The sequence below is a fragment of the Gouania willdenowi genome, chromosome 7, assembly GCF_900634775.1.
Source record: "Gouania willdenowi chromosome 7, fGouWil2.1, whole genome shotgun sequence".
Classification (NCBI taxonomy): Eukaryota; Metazoa; Chordata; class Actinopteri; order Blenniiformes; family Gobiesocidae; genus Gouania; species Gouania willdenowi.
In genome coordinates, this window is record NC_041050.1 from 756,926 (window position 1) to 774,621 (window position 17,696).

The 17,696-nt window shown below is 39.2% G+C and overlaps 1 protein-coding gene across 3 annotated transcripts in view; it reads right to left on the reverse strand.

Annotated features, from left to right (window-relative positions):
- The window catches only part of spryd3 (SPRY domain containing 3), a 57,135-nt gene that overhangs the window by 4,779 nt on the left and 34,660 nt on the right, over positions 1-17,696 (reverse strand). For all 3 annotated transcript variants that reach the window (XM_028453280.1, XM_028453278.1, XM_028453279.1), the window contains one exon: positions 10,236-10,293. In XM_028453280.1, coding sequence (XP_028309081.1) covers positions 10,236-10,293 — 58 coding nt within the window. The remainder of the gene's footprint in view (positions 1-10,235; positions 10,294-17,696) is intronic.

Genomic DNA, 17,696 nt, shown 5'->3' on the forward strand with positions numbered 1-17,696 from the left:
CCTGTCTTTATCTGAAAACGCTTGGAGCTCTATACATCATCTCTCTGTGCTCGCCACTGCCTCATCCATTTCAAAGAAGTACACAGAGCTCATCTCTCTAAAGTTAAACTATCTCATTTTTATCCTGACATTGACCCATACTGCAACAAATGCAAGAGTGCTGAAGCATCACTTATCCATATGTATTGCCCTAGTCTTCATAAATTTTGGACAGAGGTATTTCACACCATATCCCAGATAATAAACGTTAACCTGAATCCCAACCCTCTTGTTGCTATGTTTGGTGTCACTGATGGAGAATTACAGCTGTCAGCGTAAAAACTGCTTCTCCTCTGGCCAGGGGTGTAGTTCTGCTCAGATGGAGAGACGCTGCCCCGCCCACACATGCACAATGGTTAGCAGACATTATGCAGGGCTCGAGTCTGTGACCAAAATGTTCGCAAATGCGACTCAGTAACTTCCTACTTCACCTCCTACAACATCTACAGACCATCAACTTTCCTCCACCTGTGACTAACCTTAAGTTTTAAATCCCTGGTAAGAAACTAAACCAACAAAAACACTATTTCTGGAAGAAAATACAGATTTTAATTGTGTGGGAACAGATTCATTTAACCACCAATGTACAGGTTAAATATGTATGTTTGATGTGTGGCAAGAAATGAGTAATTAGCATGTGTTGATCACATGATCATGTGTTATTATATTCATGTTACTTTTTATAGACTTTCATATACATTAACTATAAAAATATTCTTTATAAACATTGTGTTCAGGGTAGGGCTGGGTTTACAAGGGTGTTGTTTGTTCCGTTCTTACATGTGGACATAAAAAATAAAAAATAAAGTACTATAGCACAGGCTACTGCTGCAAGTTTACGCTTTACTAATTTACCATGTGCAGTTAATAGCTTTGTTTTTGTGTGTGTACTATCACTGTGACTGTGCTAACGTCCTCTATTTACATTGTCTGTACAGTGCTGTGTTTCATGTGTTTTAATTTCAATTAAATAAAAAGATTCTGTCTAAAAACAATTAGAAATTTATGTTTTAAGTGAATTCTGGTTTATTTTAGTTTTTATCTTCTGTTTGATTTTTGATTCTCAATGTTGTGTATAGTGTTTTTATCAGTTTTGTTTTTAAATTAACAATTAAAAACCCCACAAAACAATCACATATTTAAATGTGTACTATTAAAATATTTAACAAACATCGTATGGTCAGTTTACATTCAAATATCACATCTCAGCAGCTCTATCGTAAGGATTGCGAGTGAAGGAAGTGACGTAGTCTACGTACATGTGTTTAAAAAATCTGAAAGGATCCATCCAGTGAAGAGCTTAGCATTAACATCAGCCTAACATTAGCTTAGCATTAACATCAGCCTAACATTAGCATAGCATTAGCATCAACCTAGCATCAAATAAGCATTTGCCTAGTATTAGCCTAGCCAATGTACCCTCCGAGTAATAATGTAGCAGATGTGATGAAAATTGCTGAAATAGGTTGAAGGATCTAAAATAATCAAAATGAAGTTGAAAATCCTGAAGGAAGAAGAAAAAAGCTGAAAAAGTTCTTAGCTGAAAGTGAACAGACAGCTGAACATGTTGAAGAATGGTTGACCAGCTGAAGTTCAGAGTTGAAGGTTTAAAACGTTGAAATTGTGGATTAGAAAATGAAAAATGAAAAAGAGAGATAGTTGGAAAAGTAGAAAAGTTAGAAAAAAGCCAATACATATTAGAATGGACAGATATTATCTGCATGTTATGACACCAAACTTGTTCAAATTGGTTGAGAAAGTATAAGGGAGTAGTAGGAGCAAGATGGAAGCAAATTAATAACTCTAATAAATAAAGTATACAGATAAATATAGTGAAGATGCCTCCTTCATTCTCGCTGGAACGCCGTCTTTTTTACAGTGTATGGTCTGGAGGAGTAGAAGATGGAATTGGTGACTTTTCTGCTTGATTGACATTATGTTTGATTTGTAATTGTTACACTAGAACTCTGTGGTGCATGTGTTCATGTGTGCGTAGCAGCCTCTGTGTGGCTGCTGTAAGTGATACTGAGTTGTTACTGCTGCTGAGGTGTGTGCACATACAGAGAGAAGTGCTGCAGTAATATGTTTTTAACAGAGCATGTTATATTACTGTGATGTTGCTGTCGGGCTAACGTTAGCTTGTTAGCTCCTCTGAGGGAGGGCAAGAGAGCAGCGAGGAGTGAGGGTGAGAGAGGGATCTGAGAGTTGCAGACTGCACCTTTAAAGCTGCAGTAGTGAGAGAGAAACCATAGAACTGTTCATGTTCCGGAAACTTCCTACAAAGGGAACCAACCATGGAAAATCAAAGAAAGGTATCTGCTCTCCTGAACAGACCTGGCGCTGCTGATGCTGTAAATATTTGTCGTTGTCATGGGAACCATCCCTGTTCAAACAACCACTATCTGCACACGCACACTAACCATGCGGGTCCTTCAGACCACGCCACCAGAGGTTAAAATTAGAACTGGAGCACAGACCACTGGAAGGTCACCGAGTGGGCGTGGCCTCTGAGGAGAGGAAAAGTGAAGAAGATGATGTTCACAAAGCAGCTAAAGTTCAGATGATAAGATAAGACAACGAGAATAAAGAAATAAAACATCAATACCATCCCCAGTAAAAACAACAGAATTTTAAGGCAAACACTTCTATGATCCGTCTTTAGCAGTGGTTCTCAACCTGTTCAGCCCAACATTGAAGAACAGTCATGTGGAGACAGGACCATCTATAAGGGAGAATAAAGTCAGTAACATGATGGTCCATTGTTCTATGAATCTGTGATAACCACATTTATTTATTCATCTGAATAATATCCACTGTTATCCAGGAACGTTTATTATTATTATTATTATTATAGTCATCTTAAAGATGGAAATCATGGTTTTAATCACTAATAAAATGGTTCAAAGTGACCAAAAATGGTGGAAAATGTGGTGAAATGGGATTTTAAAAACCACAGAAATTGATAAAAAGTTGCAAAATAGAGTGGATAAAAACAGACAGAAAAAGTGGTTTAAAAAAGGTTTAAAGTGTCAATATTGGAATAATTAGTGTAAACTGGTAAATAATGGGCATGACATGGAGAGGTTAAAGTGTCAATAATGGATCTAAATAAAAAAAAAAAAAAAAACGATGTGATTTTGCTCTGACTGTCAAAGTGAATTTCTGTGATTGCAACCATGTTGGAAATGAACTGAATAAATAATAAATAAATAAAAATATGTGACATTAGGTGTAAAAGTGGTAGAAAGGGTTTATAAGTGCAGAACATGTCTGGAAAGTGGAAAAACGTGCAGAAAAGTCATTGAAATGAGAGCAAAAATATGGTATGAAAAAGTGATGAAAATAGGTTAAAATATGGTGAGTTTGGTGGAGTTGCATAAAAATGGTAAAAATAAGTGTATTGGTAACTGTGTGGGGACATGTTGATGATGCTTTCTACAGAGAAATGTTAGAAACATCAAACTCCCACGCATTAAACCACTGTTACTGCTGGAAAAGCTGGAAAATGAAGCGTGTGGAGCTAAATCTGGCTCTGGGAGGCAGTGGAAACAGTTTGAATCTAAGTTGGACACGTCTGAGGATCCAAATATAGAACAGCCACAAATGATGACATTTAAACTAGATTCACAGAGATAGACGTGAACCTTCATCCAAACCAGGTGTTTAATTCACAGCTGGAGCAAAAAACTGAAGAAAAAACTGGATCCAGACTCGAGGGTTTGGATCAGGACTAAAAGAGGAAAAGAGACGTATAAAGAATAGATCTGTTCCTGTCCTTTGTTATTGAGGTGTGTGGAAAAGTTTGTCACGTTTGATCCAAACTAGGTCATAATTGACCACGCCCTCCTTATATTTGTGACCAATCAGGCTCCAAAGTAGCAATGAGGACCAGATGAAGTCCTCCAATGTAACTCTGTGAGATGGTGACGATGATGTCATGCAGGTGCATCATCCCTCATGTTAAGAAACTGAGCTGTAATCTGATTGGATCCCGGTTTGATCCACGTTATCTGAGGATGATGAGGTGATGAGGCCTGCTGCTGATCACTAATTGGTTGATCCTGATAGTAATGAAGGCAGCACATGGCATGGACTCCTCCCACTGAAGAACTGTAGCAGACACACAGCTGGAACACATCAACCTCTCCACTCACTCACACACACACACACCATGCATGATGGACACTGGTCTTCTGCCCTAAAATGAGCTCCATCCATCAGACTGTAAGGACCACATAGGTTCCTACATGTGTGTCACCCAGCATGAGGTGAACCAAACCCTGTAATTTGTTATTTATTGTGCAGAACCTGATCATAGAGGATATCAAATCATTTAATTATGATCATTTTTGTTAGCACTGTGGTATTATTGAAACAAATATATGAATGTAATGGTGAATCGGAGATGTTCCTGCTATATGAGGGGAACAGGTCACGTGCATGGACACGCATAGTGTTGTGACGTCACACGCCAACTTGACACTGCCCAGAGCTGTGATGCTGTGGAGCTAACCTCTTTGTGGATTGTACCCTTTGTGTTTATGAGTAAACGCTTCATGGAGCTGCGGGGATCATGTGGTCCAACGTTGGATGCATGGAAGGGCAGCCGCTTGGTGTTTGTGAGTAACCAGGCAGCCTATGGCCACATAACCACCTACCTGTTACTATAAGCGTGTTTATTTTACCCCGTAGGACCGACCCTGCGGTGGGAACAAGGCTTCGGGGTTTGGACTTCAGGTGCACAGACTTTTTATGGATTGCCAAACCATAGTTTTCCTTGCGCCTTATTGCGTAGTTTTGTGTTTGTAAATGGGTTTACGTTCCAGCGTTTGGGTGGGTTATGATTTAAACTAATAACTAAAGTCAAAGCTATTTTTATTTGTTTGTGCATGTGTTGGTATTCACCCCTGGTAGACAGATCCACCCATTACCTAAAAGTGCGTTGTAGCTTTATCGCCTTGGAAGAGACAGGGGAATCGTTACATGATGATGGTCTGAGCTCACACTGAACAAACAGCAGAAGAATCCTTAATGCTCTAAAGCTGCTCTGGTTTTTGAGGAAAAACTGCTCAATGTGGAAAAGCTGTGAGGAAGTGAGGAGAGTAGAGACTAGAGCCAAAGTAAAGGAAGAAATGAAACTGTGACAAAGATAATTCATGTATGAGCTGCACCTCCTGGTTCTAACACTAGGTAGAGCTGTAAAAAAAACTACCTTTAAACTATAAATTAAAACAATCTTTTTTTTTCTTATATTCCCACATGCAGTTATAGACCAATGAAAATAGTAAAAAACTAAGCATTTTGTTCATATTTCCAGAGCGTGTGAGTCTAGAACCAATGCATATCTGTGACTAATCATTAGTGATGTGAACAGTCTATGTTCATAGCTCTAAGCTGATCACATTACAGGGAGCTGAGACATAAGCTAAGTAGTTTACTGAAGACCCAAACATGTTCCAGACCCAAACACACACTGACTTAGTGACTATTTAGAGGAGCTGACATGTCCACCAGATAGGATGTATAGCAGATCTATTTCTATATTCTGAGAGAGTGGGTGGAGCTTATTACTGTACCATATTTACCTTTCTATGTGATGGAGTTACTGATATATTGAAAGATGAACATGGAAGATAAATAAGGACACACCCCCTCACTACATTATCCATATCTTTAAAGTATTGATCAGATCAAACTAAACATTTACAGTGAGAATATTGGGGAATTAAGATTAATCGTAAGGCAGTTAAAAATTGATTCAAAGGTGTCACGGTTCACATCGATACAATAATAATAATAATATATATACTGTATATATATATATATATTTAATTTAATTTAATTTATTATTTTTTTTACAGCAAAGGGTGCTATCTATTTAGAATTTGAATGTCAGGACACACCACCGTGTTTTAAATCAGAAGTGTGGAAGCATGTTGGCTTCTCCAAGACAAAATGAAAGAGATGAGAAATAAAGAACATGTGAAATCCAAGGTCAGAGGTCAGAGAGAGGAAAGAAAGAAACAAGAGAGAGAGAATGAAAACCATAGTTTGTTATTTATATTATTTATTTCATATGGGATTTGTTTAAAAGTCCAATTGTTAAAGCACAAAATACATTTTCAGTTGCACTTTTAAAAAGAAAAGGAACTATTATGTAGTTTAGCATAGTTTACTGTAGAGACAGAATTTAAATGAATAAACTTCTTCATTTCTACAATTTATTTATTTATTTCATTCAGGATTTTTTTTTTATTAAATTGCATTGTTTTGCATAATTTATCAAGGGATTCTTTTACAATGAAAGATAAAAGAAAATAGTATTTTATCTGAAGAAGTCATTATTTGTCTCTCAGGATTTATTTTGTAAAATAAATCCTGAGAGAATTGTATCGTGAATCAAATCGTATCGGGAGTTGAGTGAATCATTACATCCCTAGTGAATATTGAATAATTACAAAACAACTGGTAAAAAAATTTAGATTTTTTTTAGACTGAAGTGTGTGGGATATTTGTTGAAATGACATGAAATGAACTTTTATCTTTCACTGCTGTAATGAGTGATTTTTGTGTTTTGGGATTAATAAAGTCTAATCTAATCTCAAAGCAGAGAACAGATATGGTGTAAGCACCAGTACATACTGTATATTACACATATATATATATATATATATATATATGACTCTGAGAGTCCTCAGAATAACGGTGAAAACAAAGTCAGTCACTAAGAAGTCAAAGTGAAGCCAATAAAAGCTTTGGCTGCTGCAGTGATATCCTGAGCTCCAAAATAAAAACTGACCATAAAAGTGAATAAACAGAGAGCTAACAGCTAGCGCCGCTAACACACTGTGTGTGTAACGCTGCTGTATGACAAGTATTTGTGGATCAGCCAAAGAAAGCCTGAGGTTTCTGAGCCACTCGAGTAGAGAGAGTGTTGACTTAGAGCAGCTGAACGCCATCGTCCATCTTAGCCCAGGTATGAGGAGAGCGTGGAAAACCACACGCATCATGTTATGCTCTAACAAAGAAGATTAATGGGAGCTCTGCACATTTCTGTGGCCGAACCAGCAGCGCAGCAGCCTCCAGGTCTCAGAGAGAGCCTCAGTGAGCGTCTGATAGCGTCTGTCAGTCAGCGAGGACGAATCATCTACGGCGCCCAGCGGAGCTCACACAGCATCAACTGTTATTATTATCAGTCCGTCCAGGGCTAGAGTGTATATACGTTTACTCCAAACACGACAGGAATGTGCAGAGTGAACAAGAAGCTGATCTGGAGGTCAAACTAAAGCATTTCTATCAAAACAAAAAGGTGCAGATTTTCAAAGCAAACAAATGCAGACATGGAATAATATTTCTGTTGAGTTACAGTGTGAACGCTCACACACTTCCTCATTATCAGGAACACGTCACTATGGAACTACACTTTACCCCAAACTGAAGGATTACACATTAATATTAGTTTATCAGTGGATAAATGAAACCATACAGCTGTAGGTGTGTGACTTTACTCAGGTTGGTGCTGCTGTAGTGACTCAGCATGTTAGTGTGTGTGTTTCTGCAGCAGGTTGTGTTGACTCACTGAGTATTGAAAATGGTCACATGATTACCCACAATGCATCAGTTCTGTTGTTTTTGATATTCCATTCCAGCTCATTATTAAAGGGATCCTCCACTGTTTTTACAAATGTGGCCAAAATTGTTTGAAATGTCCTTATTAGTAGATCTATGTTTAACAAAACACATTATTATGCTTCTTATTTGTTTAATTTCCTTTTAAAAACAGGACTACTTTACAGTTTTAGAGCCTGTGTTCCTCCATCTTAAAATCATGTGATTGTAAACCTCCCATTGTTTTCTATTAAAGTCAAACATTCAGCCTGATTGAATGTTGATGTGAACCTCTTTTGTTTACAGAAAAACAACAAAACAGTTGTGACCCAAAAAACAATCTGTGACAGCAGGGCGACAGTTCCAACTCTGAGGTTTGCAGAGAAGAAGAGCTCTTCTAAAGGGAGCTTTACTCTCCCTTAAACAGTGTGCTGACACGCTCTGGTGGTTGAAGTGAGAGAGGAATCACTGACTGTAACAAACTACTGAAGAATAACCACGACTGACGGCAAAATCAACCAAAGGATCAACATCACATTTCCTGAACAGAACGGGAAACATGAAATCAATGAGGAAATTCGTCATCATTCGTCCAGTAGCTGTTGTTATGCTAATGCTAGCACTACGAAACCGTATGCTAAGATACATAACGCTAAAGGTTTAGGGGTATGAAAACGTGTGCAAACGTCACTTTACGCACTAATAAGCCATACAAAGCCCAATCAGGAGTGTGTGTTTCCCTCTAATCAATATGTAAAGTAGGCTGTATTAACTCAGATCAATGGTATCAACAGATCAATAGGACGTTTATGTCCAAATCCACCCGTTTTAAGAGCAAAGTTACAGGACCTAGTGGAGCACCCACATTAAATTAGGGGAAGAAATATAGGTTTTAAAGTAAAATATATATATATTTATTTATTAGATTATTTATTTTTCTATATTATTATATGTGTGTGCAGCAGACAGAGAAGCCCATCTGCCTCCAATTGAACTTCTTCAAATGTCATTTAGTGCTTCTGTGTTCTTACCTCTCCACGTTGAACGAGCAAAATGTTCATTTAAATATGGCGTCTCCACCACGTCTAAAATCACACCTACTAGTGGTGAAATGTTAGTGAACCACAGCAGGTGAGCAACCACTGACACCAAAGGAATTAGGGGTGCACCTGGTTTACCAGCCTTTATTTCAGATCTTAGTGAATCTGCCGCTAAGATCACCAACGAGTGGTGTCAGGAGGTGGATTAATCAGCGATGACAGCATCACACACTGATCATATCTAAACCTGTTTCCTTCAGAGTGAGGAACATCAGGAGAAACACAGTCTTTAGTCACTTATCTTCTCACACATGTTCAGTCTGGGTTGTTTGTGACGTTATCTCCTCAGACATCAGAAGTCCCACTGAAGGCCTCAGCACCGCTCGCTATCAGCGCCGCCAGCTTAGCTATCAACAGCGCTAACGTGATACCAGATCAGCTCCAACAGCTACTGTTAGCAGCTGCTTCCTAATCACAGCTAACATCTTGTTAGTCCTTATCAGACTGAAAGCGATACCTTCATCTTATCTCACCATCCATCTTCCTCAGAGGATTATCAGACATAGCACAACAATCATGTCACTCTCTCTGGGAAACAAATGTTTCATTTTCCTCCACTTCCTCCTCCTTCCTTTCCACTTCCTACAACACGTTTAGTTCTACATCATTAACATCTTAAACCAGGGGTGTCCAACTCATTTCAGTTCAGGGGACAAATATGGATAAGTTTGATCTGAAGTGGACGGCAGATAATATAGATTATTTGTACATGTATAAATGATAGAACATATGTATTATATAAGGCACAGACAATATCCAAGCAATAGGTGACAGGCAGGGACTATATTTAATTAATTTGGGGAAATTTGGTTAAATAATTTGAGGATTGAGCAGAAATTTGGAAAAATTAGGATTTCTTTCAATAATTTGAGAGTAGAAATGGAAAAACTACAAACGACTGCAAATATAGTAGATACATTTGTGACAATTCAATGAAACTCCACTTGAATAATTGTAAAGTTCTACTTCCAAATAAATCAGCTGAAATGTGTTTTTTATAAAGTGTATTATTTTAATATGGATGCCAATATTAAGATTGGATATGATACGGTGTCTGCTTAATTTCAATAAACAATTCCCATGAAAAGTTTCTATTTTTTTAATATTGACAAAATTCCAGAGCTTAAGTTCCAGTGGAAATTTGCCAGATATTTTATGGCCCTTTGAAACCCTATGAGATATCTACAACTACATTATTTGGTCCTTTACACAATGATTCATGTTTTCTCTGACATTTTTACTTTTCCCTGTGGACCCATTTGGATGTTTTAAAAGGCTTTGGTCCCAGGGTCTCAAATTTGACACGTGTCTTAAGTTGTTGATCTTTGTTTCTTTTAAAGAATCCTCATCGTCATCATTTTATGAATCTGCACATTGGGTTTTTCTTTTCTAGATCTGACAGCTTTATTATAAGCATCCATCAAACTAAAAGTGTATTTTCTTTCTAGGTTTTATTTGATTTAAAAACAAAGAGTTTTTTTTCCTCACCTGCATGATAAGCCACAGATCCTCGGCTCCACCCGGGGTGTCTGTTTTTGGGGTAATCCTGCACACACACATGAAGGTACACACTGATTAACATTTCACACACACACTAGTATCTCTACTGTAGTGTTTAGGGGACTAAATATAGCAAAGGAAACTCTTGTTTTTGATGTCCTTGCACACTTTTCTATTATTACGGTGTTTCTCATCAACACTCAGTCACAGCACGTGTATGTAAACACTGTTACATATGATGCAGGTCCTTTAATGAAGGATGAGGAGATGTTTGATGGTTTCTGTGTCTCCTCCTTTGTGCTAACATGCTAACGGCGGTGACTGGTCGCTGTGTTGTGGAAACTCCTCAGTGTTTCTCAAAGCTGAGGATGAGTTCCTCTCCATGTGATGTGAGTCTTACTGCAGGTCTCACCCTGCCCACAGAAACACCCAGCGGGCCGACTGCAGCAGAGAGTGACTCACACATAATTAGCTCTGAGCTAAGCTACACCTTCCCTTCCTCTGTGGAAACACAGGATTCATCCTTTAATGTTCACCTGTTCACCTCCTACAACCTGTGTCTGATACACATAAACACGACCAACACGTTCATTCTTTATGTTACTCTAACTTTATTAAACATTACTGACCATTTATCACATGTTGGTATTTAGTCCAACTGAAGAAGTTTTAGTCAGACTTTTAGTTAGTCACATCTATGGACACAGGTCAGATAGTGGAGCCCAGAGTTCATAGCAAACATTTTAGTTGTTATGCTGCAAACAGCTGAAGTCAGCATCCATTTCTCTACTGTGTATGACTAAGAGGGAGATTTCTAATATAATAAATTATAATCTATAACTATATTATTGTTGATTTAATGTTCTTATTGATTTTTAAACTGTTTAAATGTTTTCTGTTGCACTTTTTAATCATGTAAAGCACATTGAAATGTGTATGAAATGTTGTAAAGAAATACATTTGCCTTGTTTATCCTTTGGTTTGTTGTGTAAAAAGAAGGTGAAAGGTCAATGCTGCTTCTTGCTTTCTCACGCTTCAGACTGACACATTTCAATCTTAGAAAAATCCAGACGACACAGAAATCAGTTTGAGCAACAAATTAACTGTGGAAAAGTTTTAAAAATGTTCCAAAGGAGAGGGGCGGGGCAATAAATGTTAATATCCTATTCAATGTCACATATGAGGAAATGTTGATGTTGGCTTTACATATCTCACACCAGTGCAGTCCAGTTGATGACTGGGTCAGACTGGGTCACTGTACCCGTATAGATGTGTGAAGCAGAAGGACACAGTGCAGAGCTTAAAGGCTCATCTTTAGGGAAACATCTCATCACATCCTGCTGGGACTGGGACCAGGAAAGAGAAGGAACACGATTAGAACCCAGCACAGACTCACAGGAAGGAAAATCGTCTGCACCACAGACGGATAATTCCTCTGAGCGACTGTCACTGATTGATGAGCCCTCGGTGCTAATCTGATGTGATCAGCGGTGTAGACGGAGACGCTGACCACAGGTTGAACACACAGAGCAGATTTATGGATCTTTAATGCAGAGAGCAGACTGAGTCTGATGAATGGATCAGCTGCTCAAAGCCATCATGTCATGAGTCTGCTTAGTTAGTTATGGTTTACCTCCTTATTCACTCCCTGTTCCTGTCCATGTTTTCCTGCTCTCCACAGCTGCTCCTCATTCCCTCGTCATGTTGGAGGAGGTTATATATCCTCCCTCTGTTCAGTCAGACTCTTGCTAGATAATCAACCCGTTAAGAGAGACTTCAAACTCCTAGAAAATATTGAGAGTTCCTGAGTGTGATTATTAAAGTGGGGAATTGAGAGTTCCTGTTTTTGATTATTAAGGGTGGAATCTGAGTTCTTTATTAAATAACAAATCCGAGTGGGGAATATTTCAGTTATCTTCCTGGTTTTGTGCGGGGCCCGTTTATTCAATCTTATTTAGATATTTCAGTATCTGTCTATTCCTTCCTGCGTTGCATTTGAGTTCTTCTGTATACCTGTGATACATCATATGTCTTTAAAAACGCCACGGTGCACATGAAGAAAACACGACTGATTACTTTAGTGCAGAGCTTCTCAACATGTGGTTGTTTTGGACCCAAAGTCGGCCGTCAAACCCATTCCAGTGGCTCAAAAAAAACCAACTTAATTTTGAAGGCGGCGTTATTTCACTGTGAGTGAGTGAACCCTAAAAAGGTCTGTGTATCCCCTCAGATGTGTTCAAGTGCCCCTGGTTGGGACCCACTGCCTTAAAGTAAAACACAATGAGTGGTGATACGCCCTCAATGAAACCTGTAACCAACTGTTTACTATCACGACCTTCACTAACAGATACTAAAAGGATTCCACTCCTGACCTTTAATGTGTTTCTCATATAAAAGCACAACAATAGCGTACAGCTGGTGATGCGTTCAGGGTGTCATCAGAACTGCCTGCATTTCCACCCAGTGACAGAGTAAACAAGTCTGGATAAAAGTCTGAGTGGGAAGGTGCGGGTACGGAGGGAAACATCATCATCTCCTGCAGCTATCGCTCTGACACATCAGAGCTGCCTAAAAATAACACTTAAGCCCTAAATGAGCCCAGCTGGAGCTTCTGTTGGTATGTGATCCACTATAGGGGCCCGACCCACAGCTGCTAATGCAGGTCTGTTTGTTTAACTGGGAGAGGAACACGAGATCTGGGACGGCACGTTTAGGCCTTTGGAACACACGCACGCCTCATTTATAAAGCTTTGCTCGCGCAAAAAACAAGGCTTAAAAATGGCGCCGTCCATTTGCAGAGCAAAGGTTGTGATTTATAGAAACAAACATAGAGTGAGAATGTGAACACTGGTGCTTGAACCTGGAGCACAGACAACAGTGGTAAATTAAAGCCAGATTCATCTCATATATTTAATGTGTTCACATATCACAGTTATTATAGATTCACAAAATCATAGCATAGATATAGATGTGAACAGTGAGACATTAGATCATGAATTTAAATGTTTGTATTAAGGCTCTGAGGGAAAATTAATGCATGAACATGAACATATAAAATGTGAAAACAATCAGACAAACTTGGCGCACGATGACATCATCATCACGATTCATCCATTTACTGCAGTGATGACTGTTTTAATTTATTTATTACTGTGACCAATAAATAAATCCTATCATCCCTCACTAATATCTCTAGCTCGTTCTGAAATTCCTTTTTCTTGTCATTTCTACGTTATCACTTGTTACCTGGGCAACAAGTGTTTTTGCTTTTGGACATCCTTCTTGTTTACCCTCGTTCCGTGTTCTTGGTTTTGTCTTTTTTGTATTTTTGAATACCTCTGCCTCCCTGGACTGACCACCTGTGTGCTGAATCGCTGCTTGCCTGACCATGCCTAAGAGATCAATAACTCCGCCTCCATCCCTACATTTGGGTCTGCACCTGCACGTGACAACTTCTGCCACTAATGATGGTAGAATCCCATTGGTCAGCAGCTCATTTAGATGTTCATGATCTCCTTTGATGATAGAATGTGGGCGTGCCCAGGGCGGGACAGGAGGATGAGATCTCCTGACTGGGCTGTGATCTATAAAGAAAAAAGTGCTGCAGGTGAGCTACGCACGGTTTTATAAATGAGGGCCCTGGAGAGTAATGTTCTGATTAGGATAATTAGTTTAAACTCCCTTTAAAAAGTCATAAAATATCATTAAATAAACTCTCAGTCTTTAACGCTGGTATTCCACAGAGAATACGAGACTAACGTAAGTAACTGTTATGATGTACAGGGTTCTTACCAGGAATTTTTCACAGCATAGGGAGATCGTGTGGGACGCAAGTGAGCGCCATTGGCACGGAAAATTTAAAAATGTATAATTCTCAGAGGGACAAATTTAGTGAAGTAATGCTAAAGTTGGGTTTTTTTTTTATCTTTGTTCCAGCCTTACTTTAAAATAAAAATGTTATTTGTTGAATTGGTCATCAGTCCTACCTCCACAGTGATGATGTCATCAGTCCTTTGTTTCTGGGTTATTCAGATTAAAAAGAGAGTTAAAACAACCAGTGCACGCCTGGAAGTCCCTTTAAGTCCAAGTGTGTAACAATTATTACGACGGTAACAATTACAAAAGGAAAAAAACAACAGCAAATCCCCCCAACGTTGCTGAAAACAGAGCGTAGGGGGCGCCATCGCTCCGTAGGGGAGAAAAATTTCAACGTTGGGGGCCCCTACGCTCAACAGAGCTGGAGAGACCCTGATGCACATCAGTGGTTCAATCAATCAATCAATCAATCTTTATTTGTATAGCACCAAATCATAACCAATGGTATCTCAAGACACTTTACAGTAGAGCAGTCTTAAGGACGGACTCTTCATTTTATGGATACACACATATGCATATATACGTATATACACATACATATGTATCCCACACCCAACATGAATTCATCATGGCGGCAAGGAAAACCTTCTGTTAAGCAGCAGGAACCTTGTGTGGATCCCATTCCTATGATGAACAGCCATCCACGTTATGCTGTGTTGGGTGTGTGCAGAGGAAAGGGTGGTTCTCAAACCTTTTTGACTCAAGTTCCTCCTTTCATTCATTTGTGAATCCAAGTTCTGTGTTTGTTCCACTACGACACTTTGAATAATATGAAAAACTACGATAGAGCACATTGATTGAATGAAGGAGTGATTACACACATTTTGTATAAAAGTAGAAACAAACAGTATTTAGCTCCAAAAAGATTTATTTCTATAGTTTTTATTTCTCTCTCTCTCTCTCTCTCTCTCCCTCCCTCCTGTGGTGCCATCACAAACCCCTAAGGGTACATGTACCCCTATTTGAGAAACATTGATGTACGGTATGGGATATCATTGAGAGGTGATTGAGTTGCTGTTCCTTTGGTGGGCGGGGCTTCGTGCTGTCTTGTGATCAAAGGGCAGAGGTCATCCATCTCTGTGTCCTCACTCAGGGTCGTTCCGTTCCTCTCTAGGTATCTGTTTGTCTTTCTTGCTGCACTTTCTCAATAGCGTTCCACTTTTCACCTCCACCCCCTCCTTCCCCCTCCCTCCACCCTTCACTAATCCTTGATCTCTCTTTGAGCCACAGCTTAGCAACCCTTGTGTGTACTGATGGAAAACAACAGCGTATACATGCTGTACATTCACTCACAGCCTTATCTCACTACTGAGAGGTCAGGGCAGGCCCTGGCTCCGCACCAGGGTCAAAACAAATCTTAGATTACAGACACAAAACAAAGCTCAGAGCTTCAAATTTACACTTATCACAAAACAACAGGAGGAGACGCTGGCAACAGCAACAAGTAGAGTTCAACAACTTTGGTTTCTACGTTAGTTTAAAGTCCAATAGTGAAACTTCTCACTCATTGATTCTCTCCAAAAATACTGAGCAGAGTCTGATCTAAAGTCAAAAATGATAAAACACAACTCATCACAAAGAAGTCAATGATTGTTTTCCATTTTAAGAAGGTCAACATCATCATATCTACATGTGAAGAGTGGAGCTTCTCCTGCTGCTGATCCATGGAACCTTTGATCAAATGTACATGCTATGCTATGTTTAGTGCTAAGCTGCTGTAACGTTTAGGTAAAGGTTGTTCTACTTCACTCTGCAGCACCAAGAGATCCATCACATAGAAGATGGAGATGGTCAGTGGTGGTGAGTGTTGTTTGCTGGGGGAACAGACTGAGGGTCACAGACACAACAGACGCATCCACAAGGTCAGTGACGTTGTGGATTAAACTGGACTCTCTGAGAGGAGGAGCCTGTCCAAGGTGAAGGCCATCTTAGTCATGATGTGCTGGTCAGTCACAGACACACCTTTAGAACCTTTAAAGCCTTTAGAACCTTTAGAACCTTTAGAACCAGGTTGATCCAACCACGGTGCTCCACAGAACGCCACAGGAAATCATTCCTACCTGTGGAGATCAAACTGTATAATTCATCACTGTAACCTCACAACTTGATTGTTGGAATCATATTTGTATAATTATTGTTAGTAGTATTATCTATCTTATTTTTTTACTACTGTAATGTGTGTGTATCTGATCCTTATTTTTAACAGTCTTTCACTTAATTGTACACTTATTTAACATTTATTTTTTCTTTCATCTTTGTTTAACATTTATTCTTTTATTTGTTATATTGTCTTGAGCGACTGTAACAAAAGCAATTTCCATCTGAATTAATAAAGTAATTCTGATTTTAATTCCATGTTGTTCCATGTTCTTCATTAGGACACTTCAAAGCAATCAGCAGATGCCTCTGAGGAAGACTGGCAGTTGAGGAGATCAAAGTACAAAATGTATCAATCCTACTTCTTCTTCTATCTAAAGCATCGTTCAGAGCAGGTCAGTCCAGGACTCGCTGCAGTGGAAATAGTTTTAATAGTTTTAATATTTTCAGACTGACAGGAAGGAAAACCACAGCTGCTGTTTTCATTGATGTTGGAACTTAAACTGTTCAGTGTTGATTTGACTTTTAGCAGCAGAAGCAGTGAGTCAGGGCGCCATGGCCCTCATTTAACAACCGTTGGTATGTTCAGATGTGAGCGTACGACGTGCCAAATTCACCAAGCTTCAGTTTTCACGTGAGCGTACGCTACGATCAGATCTACGTCAGGTCCACTGAAGAGAATCAATCACTTTATTGTAGCAGCACAACAAAATTAAAAAGTGCAATCCTCAAGGTGCATAGGTACCAAGCATTCATAAACAATTAAAAACAAATAAAAACTAACATGAGCAATATACCACACAACATTCATACTATAAGTCATTTCACATTTGTTATTGCACTTTGTTTCTGTTATTGCACAATTCCCTAACAGTGTGTGTGTGTGTCCGGTTTTTGTCCGTTGAGTGCAATTATAGGCCTGGCGTAAAAACTATTTTTCATCCTGTTTGTTCTCGCTTTTATTGTCCTGAGGCACATGCCAGGGGGCATTAGTTCCAACAGTGCGTAATCTGGGTGAAATGGGTTCTTGACTAGTTTGTTTGCCTTCCTGAGACTGCACAGCAGGAACTGTACAGATGTTTCAGAGAGGGCAGCCGATGATCTTCCCTCTGGAGTACTTTCTTGTCCATGCACACATGCAGTGTGTCAATATGCTCTCTATGGAGCAGCGGATGTGCTGCAGTATTTCATCAGTTATGTGAATTGGCAAAAACAACATCTTTGTTTTGCTCCTCCACGTCGATTTTCATCTCAGAAATGTTTCTTTTCTTGCCAGTGTTTGTTTGACATCAGTGGGCGGGGCCTCTGAACCAGGAAGATTTAAGGGCGTATCAAGTTATTGATGATAGAATTCAGCCGCCGTATTTATCAACACCTGATCATTGGTGTGCTGTGATTGGTCAGATACCAATGTTTATAAGTCACAGGTTGGTATTGTCCTACCACACAATGTGAACTCGTATTCTCTTTGCGTGT